The following is an 18,936-nucleotide window of genomic DNA, read 5'->3' as shown; positions in this document are numbered from 1 at the left end:
TGTAGAGAAGCTCCTCTGCAGTGCACACGGAAGCTTTTTACCACACCACACTACATAATATTCAGTTCTTTACTCTAGCATACAAGACAATATCCTCCTTTTTCTCATCAGCAATTGCTAGTAGGTGGACTCCAAACACCAGACTCTGCATCACCTGCATTTTGATATGGCTCTGTGAAAGAATTGCTCTTGAATAAAATTTTTTGTTAATTTTATATTGTGATACAGTTTGGCATTACTTCCTGTAATTATATAAATGTTTATATTGAAAGAAAAGTGCTTCTTAAGGTTACTGTTATATAGAAATATATAAATATATATTTCAATCCAGCTGTTGTATTAGTTATTTTTTCTAGTAGTAGTCATTTTAAGTATTCTCTTCGATGTCCTGCCAAGGTGATAACTTTCATTGGGTAAAAGATACAGTCAGATAAGCTTTCGGGAGCTCAGAGGTCTCTTATTCAGATGTAACAGCAGACTAAGGAGAAGGAAATCCTTAACCCACAACCCAAGTCACACACAAGATAACTATAAACATTTATGGATCATTCACTTCAACAACCCATTGATATTCTTTATTTAACCCAGATAGAGGAACTGACATTTATCTGTGGTAGGTTACACCAAAGGCAACTGCATTAAAACTTTAGCTTTTAAGCTTGCGAGCAGGGCCTTTTTAACCTAATGTATCGGTTTCTCTTAGTCTATCAATTTTAGTTTTGGGTATATTGAATAATAATGTGAGGTAAAGAGCCACTTGGCATGAGTAATAGAACACGGTTTCTTCTTTTGTGTTTTTTTTAGAATGTAATAGTTTCAGTGCAGGGTTAAGAACCTTCAACCTAGGAGACAATCCCAGCGAAGTGCCCTTGATAAATTGTGGGCCAAAGGGATCTGTCTTACATCATTTACCATTAAACTTCATAAAATTATTATAGGAAGGATTCCCCTCCTCCCTTTACCAAAACCTTCATTGAAGTGCAGAGAAGGGATTTTCACAGGTATGAACTGGCCTAAAGAAATGGTTTCAATTGCAGAAAAAATAGCAGTAAGGAGAATTAAGGTTTCTACGCCACCTATTGTTACCTATAAGGAAAATTTATTTTACTGCATGCAAACCAGTGCTGACTCTAATTAAAGTAGATGGCATAAGTAGGAAGTGTATTTCCTGCACATGCTCAGTAGCAATCTCACCTAGTCATCGACCTAGTGTAATTCTGTTCACCCAGCATGCACACAGTTGGCTGCATCTATTCCGATTCATTTCAGTGGGAGCTCATCTCCCATTGAGCAGAATAGGAGTGCCGCTGAGTATGGGCAGGGAACATATACAAGTACTCCTCCGCCTTTCAACAGATGCAGTCAGAGCCGTAGCTAGCTCCTTTTGTGCCTGAGGCAAAAATGGAAAATTGTGCCCCCCCAGCTATTTTTTACAGAGGTTATTTTATTTACACTGCCCTTACACACTGCCTTTACACACACCTGCCCATTAACACTCATATACGCCGGGTAACAGCGGAGGTTGTGCCCAGACATTAACCGGCTGCCAGAAAGGAGGATCCAGGTCCCGGGGAAGAGATGGCAGGCATGGATAAATATAAACCCAAAAAAAAGGATTAAAGATATGGCAGTCATGGAGGAATTTAAGACACAAAGGGGAAAGTGATGGAAAGCATGGAGGAATATAATACATAAAAGGAAGATAGAGATGGGAGGTATGGATGAAGATAAAACAGTCTTATATACAGTACCTCCACACCTGCCATCTCTTTCAGACCTTATGTCTTATATTAACCTAAACCCCTGCCATATCTTTTCCTCCTTATGTATTTTCCATTTCTACATACACCTTTTCATTACATTTCCTGGAGATTTGGGTGGTAAGGACAGTGGATCCTCGCACTCGTGTTAATCCTGGTGGTGGAAGGAATACGATGTTGGAGAGACGCGCCATCTGAAAGCAGCCAGCGAGCAAAAGGCAGCTAGAATGTGATGGAATTTTTTTTAAAGATTTTTAAAGGGCAAGTGAAAATCCGAAATGCCTACGGACTGAAGTCTCATCTTTAACTACAAAAACAAAATAATTCATGCACAATAAAGCTCAATTAAAGCTCATTCATTAATTAACGATGAATCCTATCAGGTCTAGGTGCTTTATTAGCCTTTAATGTATTTAATCACACTTGAATCCTCTCCCAGGTTAGCCACGTAAATGATGATGGGAAAGTTACAGACTATTTTAACTGCAAGATCGCTACCAATGGTTCCTCACTGGAAAATACATTTTTCTAATGTTTAATCAATCACCACCATACGGATGAAGATCAGGTCAAATACCTCCCTCCAGTCCTGGTTTCTGCTGCATAATATGTATAATCCGTGTGTCTGAGTATGAGATCCAGTCAATCGCATAATGGTATATGGCTGACACTTTATAATCCCTAATGGCAGGGAGGTTAAATCCTAATTTTGTCTTCCATCAACGTATTAACTCCACCGAGGCACATGGCACGGGGGTAGGGTGACCACAATGTGGTCACCCTACACGGGGGTGATGTCTGTATCTGTTTTACCCTAACCACATCTTACCCTCAATGCAATTTAAATAAATATATATTCAAAATGAAAACAATTAATGTTTAAAACAGATTAAAAAATAGTATAATATATATCTACCGTATTGGCCCCGATTATGGGCCCATAGGCCAATTTTTCTGCCCGAAGCCCGGGACATGCAGTTTTTTTTTTGTTTCTTTATCAAGGAAGGGTTGAGAAGCAGCAGAGGTTGTCTAGGCGCATCGTGCAGACGTCCACAGGCTGCCCGCGCTAGACACCATGGAGTCTGGGGATGCATTGGTAGGTCTGGGGGAGGGGGCAGAGCAGTATATCATGGTGGCATAAAGCATATCCGGGAAGCAGAGTGGTATATCAGGGGTTATAAAGCATATTAGGGGGCATAGTGACATATCAGGCGTTATAAAGCATATCTGGGGGGGCAGAGTGGCATCTCTGGGGGGAAGAGTGGTTTATCTATAAGTAAGGTGCTTTATGAATTAAGGGGAGGACCTTAAAATGGCTATTGGCTTTCCAAATTTCTGTTCGTATATAACCATACCCGGAGCCTTCCCTTGTGGCATGCGGCCAGGGCTGTCCACTGACGTCAGGGGGGGGTCCCGTGAAGTCTGTGGGAAAGACGTGTCAAGACCCCGCGACCTGGTCAAACCCGGAGAGTTCCCAGGTATGTATATAACCTATGCTGACTAACGGCATAATAGAGAAAATTATAAAATACATGTATTACTGTTCATTAAAGAAAATATAATTTTTTTGTGATTAAATCATGATTTAATCTGAAATTCCTTGTGTTACTAAAAAAATCTATCAACTTTACTAATATAACCCTTTTTAAAGGACACAAACAAAATTGGGAACAATTAATTTGACAATATGTCTTCCTGAAAGAATAGATCTATGACACTATTGATGCACTTCACAAGAGCTAAGCTGCTCCTTTTAAATAAAGTTTTGTTATGAGGTTTACAGCAGTTAAATGAACACAGACCAGGAATATCTGGTGCAAACGAACTTTTTTATTTTCAATAAAGCTTTTGAATAAAAAAACCGTGTGCTTTCTTCCGCCCTGAGCAGCGCAAGGCATGCCGGGACTTGTAGTTTTCCATTCCTCTCCCCCTCACATTTTCCTCTCCCGGCCGACACGGAACTGAAGGGGGGTACCAGCCTTGGTTAGTATTATATACATCATTCGTCTTATACTGTTATATTCCATGTGGGGTTTTATGACACAAGGATGGGGCTTTCGCGGGTAAAGCTTTATCTCCCTCCTGCTCTTATTATCCTCATTATAGCCTTGGGTTGTGCTAAAGCAGAAACCTGCTGACACATATCAATGGGGGGTGTATTTCCTTACAGAGAAATAGTGGAGCTGTCTGACTTGTATCCTTTCATAAGTATTACATTTTTCACCTTCATTGTCCTGGGTAATGTTAACTTATGTCACCCATTAAATTGTGAACCCGGCCCTATATGACATAGTTATACAGTGGAATTGTTATTGTATTTATAATTTTTAATGTAATGACATTTTATTCTGAGACCCCTCAAATATATACTTCCTGATATGGTCTTTTCCTGTTTAATTGCCATTGCCCCAATGTTTGTCCTGATGAAATTTTTATTTTAAGAATATAAAGTGGCACAAGATCCCTGGCTTGTGCTTTCGGTTTAATAATATACCTATACTGTGCCAATGATTTATTTAGTGCTTTATGCAGTGCTTGGGTTGTGATAAACCCCCCAAATTAAGACATATATAGGGATATTCATTGTGAATTTAATTTTCCAACAGTCAGAAATAACAAGATGTCTTAAGGGGCCAACTCCGCCCTTGAAGGTTTATGGGAGTTGGTACTCCACTGTGTTCTGGGGGTCTTTAAAATATTAGGGTCATTAGTAATCCTCCAGATTACTGAATTAAACCCAAGCGGCAAACCGATGAAGAAGACACATTTTCTTTACAATGGTTTATCTCCACAAAAAATGACCATGATTATCAAAAAAAACCCAGTCAAATCAAAAATATTTATTTTTCAGAGCCCAACAAAGCAAATAGATATATCTACATTGGTATTGGTCCTAGAGTCTTTAGTTGAAGTTGACACCTCTTATTGGAACAATATGAAAAAGATGTAGAGTCACATAAGCTTTAGATGGAATGAAAACATCAGAGGATGCCTGTAACCCAATAATAATTTAGCGAAACTATCCGTCTATGTCAGGGGCGTCCAACCTGCGGCCCTCCAGCTGCTGCAGGACTACATCTCCCATCCTCCCCAGCCAGCTCCATAGCTGAAAGAGTGTCTTACCATATGAGATAACATTTAAGGCACTGCAAACTATGCATATTCTAATATGACCAATAGAAAATCAACTCAAGAATGGTTGTTGATTATCTTCATAGGGTTTAGGTAGATCATTTTTTTCAAATTTTGTAGGCATTACAGACAGACACAGGAGTACAGACACCTAAACTACTTTAAATCTGCTATAGACTATGGTAGCAGAAAGGTATTGTTATCTCTGCAAACAAAATTACATTTGTTTCTTTATAATCCGTGTGATTATTAGCTGCAGAAATATATTTTAAATTACTGTGTAATGGTTTCCATTCATTAAATCCAATGTGTTATAGGAGACAGAGACCGGTTTCCTCAGAATGGCTGCAGACTCCATGGAAATCGACGATGGACTGTATAGGTTAGTAAGCTTTTAATTTCATATTAAAGAGAAGGTTGTGTTGGGTAAAGGTCAATGATTTTCAAAGGAGGTAGTGACTTTGCTGCTGATCTTTTTATACCACAAGTTTTCAAGCTTTAACAAACAACCTGATTTCTTTTACATTTGAATTATCTTACCAAGCTGTTGGATTCTGTTCTTGGATGTTTTTTTATGCTTTTTTTCATTCTGTACTCTTTTGTATGTAAGTATAACTTGTTTGTGTTTTCTCATCCAGTCGGCAAAGATATGTTCTGGGCGATACAGCCATGCAAAAGATGGCGCAATCTCACGTTTTCCTGAGTGGAATGGGTGGCCTTGGCGTGGAAATAGGCAAGTATCTGTTCAAATTAAGTATGCATGTGTCTTTTTTTGCACAGATTTTCTTATTTGGGATAGTTCAACAGCATACTAACTACATAATTGCTTATATGAAGCATCGCTATTTTTTTAGAGACTCATTATAAAGTAAGAAGTAATAAATTGGCTTTGCTAGAAAATTGCCATTGACAAGCTACTTTGTATTTTTCGGTTATTCCAGTTTAATTGGTTCAATGTCTTAGAAATCACACTTTTTTGTGAATAATTTGACACAAACACACATTTTTATGTCATCCAAAAGAACAACCTAATTTTAAAGATCTGTCTGCATAGACCGAGTACCATGCTGTAAAATTTATGTTCCAGCAAAGTTGAATAATTTATATGCATTCCACAGCTTATAGTATGCCATGATTGAGTTAAGTAGCTTAAATCGGATCTATAATTTTTCGCACATCCTACATTTGATAGTTTTGTACAATAACTAAACCCACGTAGAATAATGCATGGTTTAAGAAATCCAGGTGCCTGGTGGCTATGGTGACTAGGAACTGAATCACCTGCTGGATAAAGGGCCAATTAGAGTATCCGGCAACTGGCTGTAGACAGAGCCATATTTTATGTTATGTACTGATGGGAGGTGGAAGCTCAGCAAGGTCACATGACTCGGTAGTATTGAGGTGCCAGCTATTGGCAAGCCTTAGGGTTTGTATAAATCTTGGGGTGTTAAAATTTTAAGTGTGTGGTTGTGAAATTCAACAGAGACATAAATTACATTTTAGATATTAATTTCTCAATAGTAAAGCAGTTTTCCTTTTATACTTTGCACCTTTGTCCTAATCTTGTGTTTAATTATTTGTTCCAACTATGTCTTATAGCCAAGAACATTGTGCTAGCTGGAATAAAGGTAAACACCGAATACATTCTATATTGTATGTTATATTTATGGTTAGCATTTTTATCTGTGAACAGTGAAATTTGGAATTTAGACTTTTTATAATGTTACTGTAGACATTGTAATTGTACTTTGTCTTACTTCGCATCTATATTGTGTTTTTCTATTAGCAATGTATCAGTAAGAAAATTTATGGCATCGTGCATTTCTTGATTAGGATCAGTAACACAAGAAAGTAGGATTTCTACTTCAGAATTTTTGTTTTGCATTGCAGGCTCTGACAATCCATGATACCAGGAAGTGTGAAATTTGGGATCTAGGAACTAATTTCTTTATTCGGGAAGAAGATGTGAAAAATCATAGAAATCGGTTAGTGCGCTAAACAATATCGTTCTCTTTAAACTGAAATGTAACCAAAAATCTGACATTGAATTGGTGTTGGTTGTGGGTTGAAATGCTGCAGCTTATTCTATTATTGTCCTTATGAAAAATGAACTGAGTGGCTGGTATTCATTCAGTAAACCTGGAATGAGCTACTCTGTTTGAGGTGGATTGCTAGAGAGTACCTTAACTGCAGGAGAAATGAGAGCTGTCAGATGCACAAAGCATGGTGTTTCTTAAAACGATATTGAGGACCCCATTGTGTGCAAAATAATGTTTAACATTTACAAATTCTCCCCGTTTATCACAGAGCGGAAGCATGTCTTCAACACATTGCGGAACTAAACCCGTATGTCCAGGTCACATTATCGACAGAGCCACTGGATGAAACCTCCAGCCTCTTGTTCCTAAAACAGTTCCAGGTATTTGTTCTGTAGCTGGTATGCCGTGAATATGTATTTTTTTTGGCCTGCATTAAGAAATTTACTTATTTGGGATTTTTTGAATGATATGGATGTTTTAGGTTCTTTTTCCCAAGTGCTTTAGAACTATCCAGACTCTGATCTGTCAGTTATATCCTAAGCAGCCTTTGAACTTTCTTGGTCCTTAATCTTTTATGGTATTGGGTGTAAAACACAATTTCTTTATTGAGTGAAACTTGTTTTGTAACTGTTTTTGTTGTTTAGTGTGTAATATTGACTGAGACAAGACTCTCGATGCGCAAGATGATCAACAACTTTTGCCACTCTCAGCAACCACCTATAAAGGTAAGAAATAAAGAGTTTTATCCACAGCTTCTTTTCTAGCACTGTGATTTTGTTTTGACATGTTGACTTTTTTTATATGAACAGTTCATCAGCTCAGACTGTTACGGTATATGCGCGTGTCTGTTTTGTGACTTTGGGGATGATTTTGAAGTGCTGGACACAACCGGTGAAGAAACAAAAGAGATATTTATTTCTAACATAACACAGGTATGTCGAGGAAACCCTATCATTGAACAATACAATGTGAAAAATATGTGGAAGTAATAAAATGACCTTGTCTTTGCAGTCAGCATTTCCTAATATTATTATAAAGGTTTCCCACGTGTATGAGGATTCTCTGCCAGGTCTTTTCCAGCCACAAAGTTTCATTCCATTCTTTTATGTACATCTGTTTCCTTTGGCTTCACACTCTATCAGTGCTATAAGTTATTGTGCAGTTTTCTGAGTCTGATGGTAGTTTTATTTCTCAGCAACCATGTTATAGTAAACAGAAACATATAATTTGGTAAGATAATTTGACCCACGGTGTCTGCCCAATGTTTCCTGCTGTAAAAACGACCAAACCTTATTTGACCCATCAAACTTTACTTTATTAAGGATGGCCTTATGTCTAAGGGAGCCTGTTCTATAAATCTGCCACTGTTAGCAGTAAAGTACAACTTGTGTTAGCGTATTTTTCAAATTTCAAATATCATTTTATTCTTTGTTAAAAATGATTTAATTGGTAGCCACTAAATCTACAAATAAAGGAGATTTTGAATGCAATACAAACTATATTACTGTATACAGCAATGTATATTATGCTCAACAAGAAAAAAAATACTTTTCCACATGGGATTTCCCCTTTACATTTGTGCATAGTTCATGAGAGTGGTGAACATGTCTAAAAATACGGTATTCATTTTGCAGCTATGTAGTCTTCTCTTCTATGAACACTTAATGTGCACGCCTTAAAGTATAATTGCTGTCTTTTCAGATTGTAGCATGATCTAAAGTGTTTTTTTTGTATCATTGCAAGTCTTCTAACGGAGAGGTGACCTGCTTTGAAAACCGGCCACACAAACTTGAATCAGGGCAGTTTGTGACTTTCCGGGAAGTTCATGGAATGACGGCATTGAATGGATCGGTGCACAAAATCTCAGGTTAACTGCCTTTTCTTCACTTTTGTGCATTCTAGTATTGTCCAATCCAGGTGTATAGCATACCTGCCAAGAACATGTGAACTCACCCCATAGCATAATGTCGATGTCTATTAGCAAAAATGTATCAATGGTCTATTATTGAATTTGTCATCTTCCCGAAATTATTATTATTAAAAATTTTTTGCTATTTTTTACTCAATTAAACTGCTAAAATCTTTGTGATCTTTTTTTGCTGAAAATTTTTCTTATTTAGCCTTTTTTATATAAAATAGTGTTCAGACAGAGTAGCAAATAAAGTTCCAGGTCGGTAGTATGGGAAATCTAGCATTCATGCATCTATAGTTAATATTTCATTAATATGTTTCTTTGCAGTTCTGTCCCCCTACTCATTCAGCATTGGAGATACATCCGACATGGAACCCTATCAGCACGGAGGAATAGCTGTACAGATTAAAATGCCCAAATCATTTTTGTTTGTAAGTAGCATTACTATTTGATGTTTTAAAAAATATATTTTTGAGGCTTATATGGCTATGCTTTGAAGCATTTATGATTTTAAGACCATTTGCCTGCTTATAATAATATAGGTCACCCCTCAAACATGCCTCCGCTCTGGGTAATCAGTGGTTCTGCCATATGGACAGACTCAACTGTAGATTAATCATTACACAGTAATATGAATGCAAATTATTTCTTCTTTTTTTTTCTTCTATCCAGGAGAGACTAGAAAAGCAATTGTTGGAGCCAAAGTATCTTACTCCAGATTTCAGCAAGCCTGAGGTACCCTTTATAGAGAATTTTTATTTCTTACAGCCGTATGAAATGCAATCGTACTTGCAGGTTTTATGTTTTTGATGTGACGCCCAGCGTAAGTTTGACACCAGATACAAAGCAGGGCAACAAAGTCAAGAGTCAGCCAAGATCAGGGCACCGGGTATGAGGATGATCAAGTCCAAGCCAAGGCCAGGGAGGCAGACATCAGAATAACCAAATAACAAGCCAGGTTCAAACACAGGAATCCAATAACAGAACACAAGACACTATAAGTATAGGTAAAGCCATTAGAGGGCGATGTCCAAGTGAGCTCTGATGGTATTTATGGAGTGTGGGAGTTAATTAGCACCAATTACAGGTTTTGACACCAAAGTGGTGTGAAGTCACTCAGCCTCCATCTCCTCCTGGGGGTCGTCTTGAGTATAGTGCGCCAGGTTTCAAGACCTTAACCTGCTGCTATAGACATTAGGACTATATAAAGGCACCACTAGAGGGCACACAGAGCCAGAAGAAGGTCTCTCTACCACGCGGCTGTAAAGGCTGCTGTGTGCTGAATGGGGGTCTCCATCTCCTCCACATCTGCTGCGTGTTGGATGGGGGTCTCCTTCTCCTCCTTGGCAGATGCTGCTGGGGTTTGGAAGGGAGTCTGTGTTTCCTCAATGGTGGCTGTAACGGCTGCTGTGTGCTGGATGGAGGTCTCCCTCTTCTCCTTGGCTGCTGCTGTGGCTGAGATTGGTAGGAGTTAGAGGAGGGTCTTCCTCATATCCGCAGTGGTGGCTGTGACTGATGGGAGTTAGTTTCAATATAAAAATTAATTGCATTACATGTCTTGGGGTTTCTCATTTGCAGACCACCAATGTGTTGCTACTCTCCTTTGCCAGCAGAAAATGTTTTTTTGAGTTGGCAGGAGATATTGCTGGAGAATTGTGGTTTCACCTCTTTGATATCTGACTAGAATAAACTTCTGCAGGAAAAGCTTGGTTAACCCAGTATAGTACATTGTTAAATCAAAGATTTCATCAAAGTCTCCTCACCTGTTGAACTAAATATTGTGCAAGGCCAGCTCAGTCCTTCTTCTGGAGAAACCTGCTAGTGTTTCATAAATGTTTTATAATGAATAGTGAAAACCACAACTCTCCCTTTAATGATCAAACCCTTTGTCTACCTTTTTTGTTCTTTTTGCTATTTGTCAAACATTTTCTCTTCCTTGCAGGCACCGTTGAATATTCACACTGCAATGCTGGCCTTAGATCACTTTCAAGAGAAACACAGCCGACTACCAAATATAGGGTATTTCTGCTTTCTCTCCAAATATATAGTGAATATTATTTAATAAAGCATATTATAACCAGCAACGTATTCTGGCCCAAGATGGCAGGTTCAGGGGGCAGCAGTCTCCCCACCACAAAAATGGGGGAGATATCCCTTGGGTGATCTGTCCCTATGCGGTGCTGCGTAATGAGCCAGTTACATTGATTACATAACGTTGATCTTCCTAACCGGCCAATTTACACTATAGAAGCTATCCCGAGCAGCCACACCCTTCATAGAATGCGTTGCTCATTTAAGACAGAGAGCACAAGGGTATGATGTCATATCCCAGCACTCCGCAGTGCAGATGGTGGCCATGGAATGGTTGGCTGAGGGTGCTAACCTGGGTCAGGCCTAGGGCGGCGGCCCAAAGTAAATACGTTGCTTCACATGTATCAAAATTGTACACAGTAAGAAAATACTATATTCCTATAAAACTATTTGTTTTCTAATTTTTCTGTAGGTTTTTATTTTTTAACCCCTACCTAACCCTATCTAATTACCCATTAACTAAAAAAAAAAAGAACCTGGGGAATCACTTTCTCTTTTCTATTTTTCTGTTTGGCTCCAGCTCACAATCACAGTGAGATGGAGAGAAGCAGAGAACAAAGACAAAAGTGTAGGACTCTTTTTGACCAATGAATTACCAGGTACGTCATTAGTCTTCTAGGGACATCTTTTCACAACGTACCCGGTATGTCATTAGTCACAAGGGGGTTAAACACTGGTGTTGAAGACTGTATTATTTCAGTGCTTGCCTGTTTGAGGTACAACTGAAAAGACAAGTACACCTTGACTATTTAGTAACGTTTTAGCTGATAATATCTGTAAAAACAGTAAAATCCATGAAGTTTGTGATCTGCGCAAAAAAAAAGTGTGCATTCAATTCAATTTGTGTCTTTCAATAGGTGCCTTCAAGATGCTGAAGAGATGCGGATATTATCAGAATCTGTCATTGAAACTCTTCATAGCAAAGTGAGTTTTGCCACTGTAATAATCATTTGCTTTTTTTTCTTAGTGTTTCTATTCAGTTGTTTTAAAAAAAAAAAAATTACTGGATTTTATATCCAGTGTACTTGATATGTTGCAGAGAATGTAAGTTTATAACGTTACAACTGTAGTATGTATCTCATTCCTCCTCAATCTGCTTATATATTGGATGCTTCAGGGTTCTCTTCACCTTCTGTACCAGTATGTCTTAACAATATAAACTTTGATGCGATTTAATATTCATTTGTCTTTTTCATTTGCCTCATATATATATATATATATATATATATATATATATATATATATATATATCTGTTCCTGCTCCATTAATTAATCTGAATCATATATAAAACAACACCACCAAGCTATGTTTGTTAAGTGTCAGTTGAATTGTGAAAAGTTATCCAAAAGGACATCGCTTTGAGATTGCCACGTGTAGATATATTTCACCTAGATATGCATTCGCTAAATGGATTGTTTTATTAATATCACTAAATAGGGTTTGTGTAGGCAACAGGCTCAATGTATAGAAAATGTCACTGTTTAGTTGTATGTATGCTCTTATAAAATAAGGAGAAATTGATTAAATGTTATAAAACGTTGACAATACATTAACTGAATATAGTTCAAAATATGTTAATAATGCACTCTATTTTTATAGTCAGATTCTACCAGCCAAGCATCTGCATGTCAACATCTTATACAAGCTGCATATATGTTTAATTCCTAGCGGCTTTTAGTAAAAAGAATGGTCTGCATGTTTTGGCAATGTCCGTGATCTAGCGGTAACATAGTGGGTGAATACTAGCAGAACTCAATTTAAGAAATATAAGCCCTCAGAATAACTTTATAGTTTATTAAGTATATGGGCAAACAGGCACATATTTGTTCATTATTATTTGTACATGTTTTGATAACATGTTGTTTTGCGCCACAGCCACAGCTGGATGAAGTACTGGTGAGGTGGCTGTCCTGGACGGCAAGAGGGTTTTTGGCTCCCCTTGCAGCAGCCGTTGGTGGAATTGTTAGCCAAGAAGTTCTAAAGGCAGTTACTGGGAAGTTTTCCCCTTTGCAGCAATGGGTATGTATATAACCATCTTTATTTTTATATTTTTACCATTTCTGTTTCATTATTTTGTTATGTGTTTACTAAATAACCAACCTGCTATGTTGAAACCATTTTAGGACAAATAAGGTTATTTAATTATTTGTTATTTGTTTAACCCTTTTGTACCCAGTGTTTCTTTGTACACCAACACTCATGCCATAGGGTGATATTAGTGCATACTTAAGCCTACTGTTTTCATGACGTGCAAATGGGTTAATAATGGGATGTTGTCATATTTCAATGAAGATCTCTCTCTGTTCCAGTCTATTTTATTTATTAAGAATTATAAGGCACACAGAGTGTAGCAAGATATTAATTTGCAAAATATGTATTAAGCTATATCACTGCATTATTTTATTTTTCCTAGCTCTTTGTGGATGTTATGGATGTTGTGGTTCCATTGGAAACGATCAGTCGCGAAGAGTTCCAACCAAGGTACAGTTATACCTAAATTCTACAGTTGAGAATGTATTTCCAATGTTTGTCTACAGAATTGATTGAATGCACGTCAGAGCAGTTTTTAGGATTTCCACATTTTCATCTTTTATGACACTAGTGCAACAAGTCAGTGCTTTGATTCCATCGATATATTGAGGTCTATTCACTAAAATATGAGCGTTTTTTGATTTGGAGAAAACTTTGAGTTTGCAGCGCCAAGCTTGCGTAAGTTAAATTAAAGACTCCATAAATTAATATTCGACACACACATCCATTCGACAACAATCAAGTTGATGGAAGTTGAAAAGAGCAAGCATCTCATTAACCCACATGTTTCAAATGCGAGTAACCCCTCTCTCAGATAACAACACATATATGTGGAGGTGGTTAAGTTATTCATATATACCTTAATGTCCTGGTTATAGGCTGCACTTTTCCCCCTTAATTTAAATCATTCAATTAGGGGTACTGCCTTTAATCTAGGTTTCGGTATTCAGGATGGTGAGCGGTGCGTTTTTACCTCTCCTGTGCTGTCTATTCGCGCTACCAGCAATGCAAGCTGAAAAAATTCGTTCCACCCGTGTTCTGCGTTACCGATGGACCGTGCTATCGGACGTTGCTCCATTTCACACAGCTGACAGAATAGTTAAGTCTTCTTCAGGTGAAGTTTTGTTAAGGACCCACAACCCACACAGTCCCTATTTTTAAAAAGGCAAACTCTAATCATAAAGGGCCTGCCTTTCTATGGGAACCGTGAAGCCCGTTCAAAATGGATCCTTAGTTGAAATGTGCATCATAAATTAAGGGGTGAACTTAAAAAGGCTATAAAATATTGTAGCCCCATACTTTAAAGCAGGGGTGTCCCACATGAGGCCAGCCAGACATTCAGGTGTGGGCTGCATGATATCTGCAGCGGTAACCACATGTCCAACCATTGCTGGATCAAGGGGGGGCACAGGGCAATTGCCCCCTCCAAAATAGACGGAGGCATGCTGCAAGAGTGGAGGTAAAAGTCCAGACATCCGGACCTGCCTCTTTATCTCCCTAGTTCCCAGGAGGAGGCAGGGCGGGGGTCACTCAACATTGCATTGCTTAACCCCGCCGGAATAGTAGCGCGCTTAGCGAGTTGCATCGAAGACAGGCTTTGCTAGGTAAGTTGTGTTTGTCAACTGCTTTTGCATTTTTGCAAAAGGAACCCTCAATATTAACCTGCATTACACAGCTAAAAGGCCATATTTTCTTTCAATAAAAATGAGGGCCCACATACACATACATTTCTGGACACCTCTGCTTTTATAGTCTTCTATATTTATTCTACTAATGTGTATTTTTTTCTTAAAATTTTCTTTAAAGTGGAGCAGCTTATAAATGTGTGAAAACGATAGTACATCCTCTTTGAATTCTAAAGTTTTACATATCAGGACCTAATAACTGGTCCTTAGCAGGTCTAAAAATGAGGTAAATACAACCTCAGATGATTAGCAGATGACATATTACACCGTGTCATGATTTATTCAACAAAAGAAGTCATATGTGAAAAATGTGTATCGTGCACCCTTTTCGTGTTTTTTTTATGTTTAAATCTTACCTTCGATATAATGCATCTTGTTTAATTTCTTTCTTTGATGTTCAGTCATAGTATTGATACACATTCTATTATCCACAGAGGAGATCGATATGATGCCCTCAGGGCTTGTATTGGAGATTCATTTTGTCAGAAGATTCACAGTCTGAATGTTTTCCTGGTGAGTACCTTAGCTTGAAATGTATTCAGGCAGCAGCGTTTACCTTTTTTCTGTAGGTGTTTTGTGTTTTCTCTACTAACCATAAATTGAAATTGCGATTGAATTGAATGTGTGCCAAGGAGTGGATAGTTAATGTGTCCCTGATAATCATACCTGGGAAAGAGGTTCTCCGGGTCAAGACCCGAATCCTCCGGGTCGTGGGAGCGGATTCTTGACACGACCCCCGCCCATTTTTCTATTAAATGGGAGTGCTTCCCGCTGCTGTCAGCGGGAACGTCAGGGGTCTCCAGATGTCAGGACACCATGACAAGCATCTGCTGGAAAGAATGGTGTGCTTGTTACTATTTCTGGTTTGGACTCCACTCTGGTTATTTTTTAATTAATCCACAAATATAAAGCTTAAATGAATCTTTGGATATAGGAATGGAGAAACTGAATTCCTTCTGTTTCATTTTGCAGGTTGGATGTGGTGCCATAGGTTGCGAAATGTTAAAAAACTTTGCACTACTTGGGGTCGGCTGTGGCACTCAAAATGGCCTGGTGAGTGGTGAAAATCCATCGATGGTTACTAGAGAAGTTACACACTGAATAGACAAGAGGGTCGCATGTTCTATATTGTTAAGATCAAAATATATGTTGCCTTTGTCAGAAAATGTAACCTCATCTTTGCCAAACTCAGCAGCAAAATAATTAGGGGATTCTCTGAATGTACTTTTTCTGTGTGTTTATTCATCTGATCACAGGGAATACTAACATAGTTATCATGTCGTATCATACAGTATATGTGGCTTTAGTTGTTTGAGTATATGATTATATATGTGTATATTTATGGACTTTTATTAGCTTATCACTTGGCAAAGTTCATGTACCATAAACCTCTAGTTCATTCAGGATGATTTGAGTTGTGTTCCAGAGTTTGACATCACAAAACATTCTTTCTAGTATCAGAGACTGCATACATATATAAATAGTAATTTACTTTTTTTTTGTATAAACTTAGATAACAGTCACAGATCCCGACTTGATCGAAAAATCTAACTTGAACAGACAGTTCCTCTTCCGACCTCATCATATTCAGGTATCCGGATATTTTATTCATATTTATCAGTAATACAATACCAACATGTCGTTTTTTTATGATATTTAACCCCTTTAAGATTGATATATTAAATGGATTTAATTTATAAATTTGGGATGTTTTCTAATTTTCTTCTGTCTATAACACAACATTGTATATATTTTTCTTTTTTTGGATAACCACTTTTATAGTTCTCCAAGCTGGATTCAATTATGGTTTTATGTCAGATGTGACAATTCCACTTAATGCGGAATGCGTCTTTTCCTTAAGGATGAGCTTTGTGTTTTCTCTCCGCATCTGTTATCATGTCCATTTTTTTAGATGCCTTTTCTCTAGTATAAACAAATCCAGCCGTTCTTCAAACAGAATCTTCTTTTCGCCATTCCTTGTACTGTCTCTTTACACGTTTCATGTTGTGAGAGAATGTGGACTAAGGGTTGCAACAGGCCAGACTGCGTGGGAAAAATTGAACTGGCTTATTTTTCACAATATTAGTGTCACTTTATTCATCGGCAGGGCTAAATCTCTGCCAATGCATGGGAGATCATGCTATCAGTTGAGGGTGTCCCTTTGCTAGCCCAAATGTATGGCCCTAAGCTCAGCGATCTAATGTGAGATCACCCGAAATGAACATCTTTTTGGGCGTTCACTTTGAGCACTGCATGCTTTTTTAGCAAATGTAAACCCATGATGACATCGCAAGGGTTTCCCCTGTTTCAGAAGAGGTCCATAGGGTCTGAAAAGCCATATTGGATTTCTTGATATGGTGCACTCTTATCATCTAGCGAGCAGTGCAGAAGGATATTAAAAATAAAATAAAAATCATAAAAAAAGTATTTTAAAAGTTTAAAAAAAAAACTAACACTCAATAATCAGCCACGTAACCCTTGGGTGTACTCCCTTTTGTTGCCAAGGTTTGTGTGTTATTTTGTGTGTTTGTGAGTTATTTTGAGGGGGACAGCAAATTTACACTGTTATACAGGCTGTACACTCACTACTTTACATTGTAGCAGAGCGTCATTTCTTCAGTGTTGTCACATGAAAAGATATAATAACATATTTACAAAAATGTGAGGGGCGTACTCACCTTTGTGAGATACTGTTTGTGCAAGTTGTTGGAGTGGCTGTGTGTGTGTGTTTGTATGTATGTTTAGTAGAGCTGCCCCTGATCATCATCACACATCATATGCACATCCTGAAGGGGTTAACAGTTTGTGCTATTATTAAACACATGTATTCTGTTTGCTTTGCCTTCTCCCCAGAAACCGAAAAGCTGTACTGCTGCTGCTGCAACCCTTAGCATAAACCCTCAGTTGAAAATTGACCCCCGGTTGGATAAAGTGTGTCCTGCCACAGAGAACATTTACAATGATGAATTCTACACCAGACAGGACATTATAGTGACTGCACTGGACAATGTGGAGGCAAGAAGATACATAGACAGGTAAGCATAATACGTTTGTTTAAAATTAAACGGCCACAGCTTTTTAGAACTAATAGTCAATGTCAACTAAACACCTTTTAAACAGGATCTATCACCTACTTTAGTTGTTATATTTTAGGTGTTTGGTTTAAGTGTAGAAATAATTAGAAATAACAGTAAACAGTAATCCATCAACAGGCTGCACGCCAACAATCCTCCAGTGTTTCCAGTTGGCAACCGCACAGGGAACAGGTGCTGATGACCCACTGCACCTCCACAAAGCACCATTAACTCAAGCAAATAAATATTCAGGCTTCACACTTCCAAGAATAAATATAAAGTGCTTTAATGTGCAACAAAGTTCTGGTGTACACACATATAAGTGGGAGAAAGGGTTCACAGCTTAATGCGTTTTGTGCCTTAAACCACGCTTACTCATAAGCTGTTATGAGTAAGTCTAAGTGCTATACACTTAGTCTGTTCCAAAAATTCATATGTGTTAAGTTTAAATATGCCACATACAGAAAGAACAAAACATGGGAGATCCTAAGTTCCAAAGTGGAGAGCAGTAAGTTTGCTATGCTATACAAGACCAAGCTCAGAAATGGATATATGACAGATTTCCTATGCATGATGGAAGCATCTTTTTTGTTTATCTGTTAATAGTCGTTCCGTGTCAAACATCCGTCCTCTTTTGGATTCTGGAACCATGGGGACAAAGGGCCACACAGAAGTGATTGTGCCTCGGTTAACTGAATCATACAACAGCTACGTAAGTACTGCCATGAAAGAAGCAGTGATTCAGTGTGTGTGATGTTCTTTACACATTAACCCCTTCAGTCCCCTATGGCCGTACCAGTACGTCCATAAAACACATCGCAAGAAACCCTTATGGACGTAGTGGTACGTCCTGAACTTCTTGTAGTGGCAGGGACGCATTCCTGCCGCTACACGGGAGATCATGTTGTTGTTTGAGAGCCTGGGCTCCCCCCTGTCAGCAGAAGCCGGCATCGTTGGCTTTCTGCTTCGAGATCTTCTGTAGTGGTTGCCGGCGCGAGCACCGGAAAGCCATTAAAGTTTTTAAAATGCCTGATCGTGCAATCAGGCATTCCCTTCCAGGTCGCGTCACTACTGATGTCACCCGGAAAGTCATCGGAGGACAGGATATCCCCTGCAGGGTCTTTCTAGACCCTGCTGGGATATCCGATCGCTCTGATGACGCACTAATTACAGACCGCGTGACCGATGCAGGGGATCGCAGGGAGGAGAGT

General features: G+C 38.4%; 1 protein-coding gene across 1 annotated transcript in view; it reads left to right on the top strand.

The window, feature by feature from the left end:
- Nucleotides 1–3,671: 3,671 nt before the first annotated feature.
- UBA6 (ubiquitin like modifier activating enzyme 6) overlaps nucleotides 3,672–18,936 on the top strand; it is a 29,136-nt gene continuing 13,871 nt past the window's right edge. The window contains exons 1-20 of the mRNA XM_053461702.1: nucleotides 3,672–3,743; nucleotides 5,210–5,274; nucleotides 5,531–5,625; nucleotides 6,492–6,520; nucleotides 6,783–6,877; nucleotides 7,200–7,311; nucleotides 7,576–7,656; nucleotides 7,741–7,863; nucleotides 8,675–8,798; nucleotides 9,171–9,274; nucleotides 9,516–9,578; nucleotides 10,786–10,862; nucleotides 11,792–11,858; nucleotides 12,811–12,954; nucleotides 13,349–13,416; nucleotides 15,086–15,164; nucleotides 15,624–15,704; nucleotides 16,165–16,242; nucleotides 17,505–17,686; nucleotides 18,332–18,437. Coding sequence (XP_053317677.1) covers nucleotides 5,234–5,274; nucleotides 5,531–5,625; nucleotides 6,492–6,520; nucleotides 6,783–6,877; nucleotides 7,200–7,311; nucleotides 7,576–7,656; nucleotides 7,741–7,863; nucleotides 8,675–8,798; nucleotides 9,171–9,274; nucleotides 9,516–9,578; nucleotides 10,786–10,862; nucleotides 11,792–11,858; nucleotides 12,811–12,954; nucleotides 13,349–13,416; nucleotides 15,086–15,164; nucleotides 15,624–15,704; nucleotides 16,165–16,242; nucleotides 17,505–17,686; nucleotides 18,332–18,437 — 1,749 coding nt within the window. The 5' untranslated portion in view covers nucleotides 3,672–3,743; nucleotides 5,210–5,233. The remainder of the gene's footprint in view (nucleotides 3,744–5,209; nucleotides 5,275–5,530; nucleotides 5,626–6,491; nucleotides 6,521–6,782; nucleotides 6,878–7,199; nucleotides 7,312–7,575; nucleotides 7,657–7,740; nucleotides 7,864–8,674; nucleotides 8,799–9,170; nucleotides 9,275–9,515; nucleotides 9,579–10,785; nucleotides 10,863–11,791; nucleotides 11,859–12,810; nucleotides 12,955–13,348; nucleotides 13,417–15,085; nucleotides 15,165–15,623; nucleotides 15,705–16,164; nucleotides 16,243–17,504; nucleotides 17,687–18,331; nucleotides 18,438–18,936) is intronic.

The sequence above is a fragment of the Spea bombifrons genome, chromosome 1 (assembly GCF_027358695.1).
Source record: "Spea bombifrons isolate aSpeBom1 chromosome 1, aSpeBom1.2.pri, whole genome shotgun sequence".
NCBI lineage: Eukaryota > Metazoa > Chordata > Amphibia > Anura > Pelobatidae > Spea > Spea bombifrons.
Note: the sequence above shows the minus strand (reverse complement) of the source record. Positions and strands in the feature narration are given on the sequence as shown.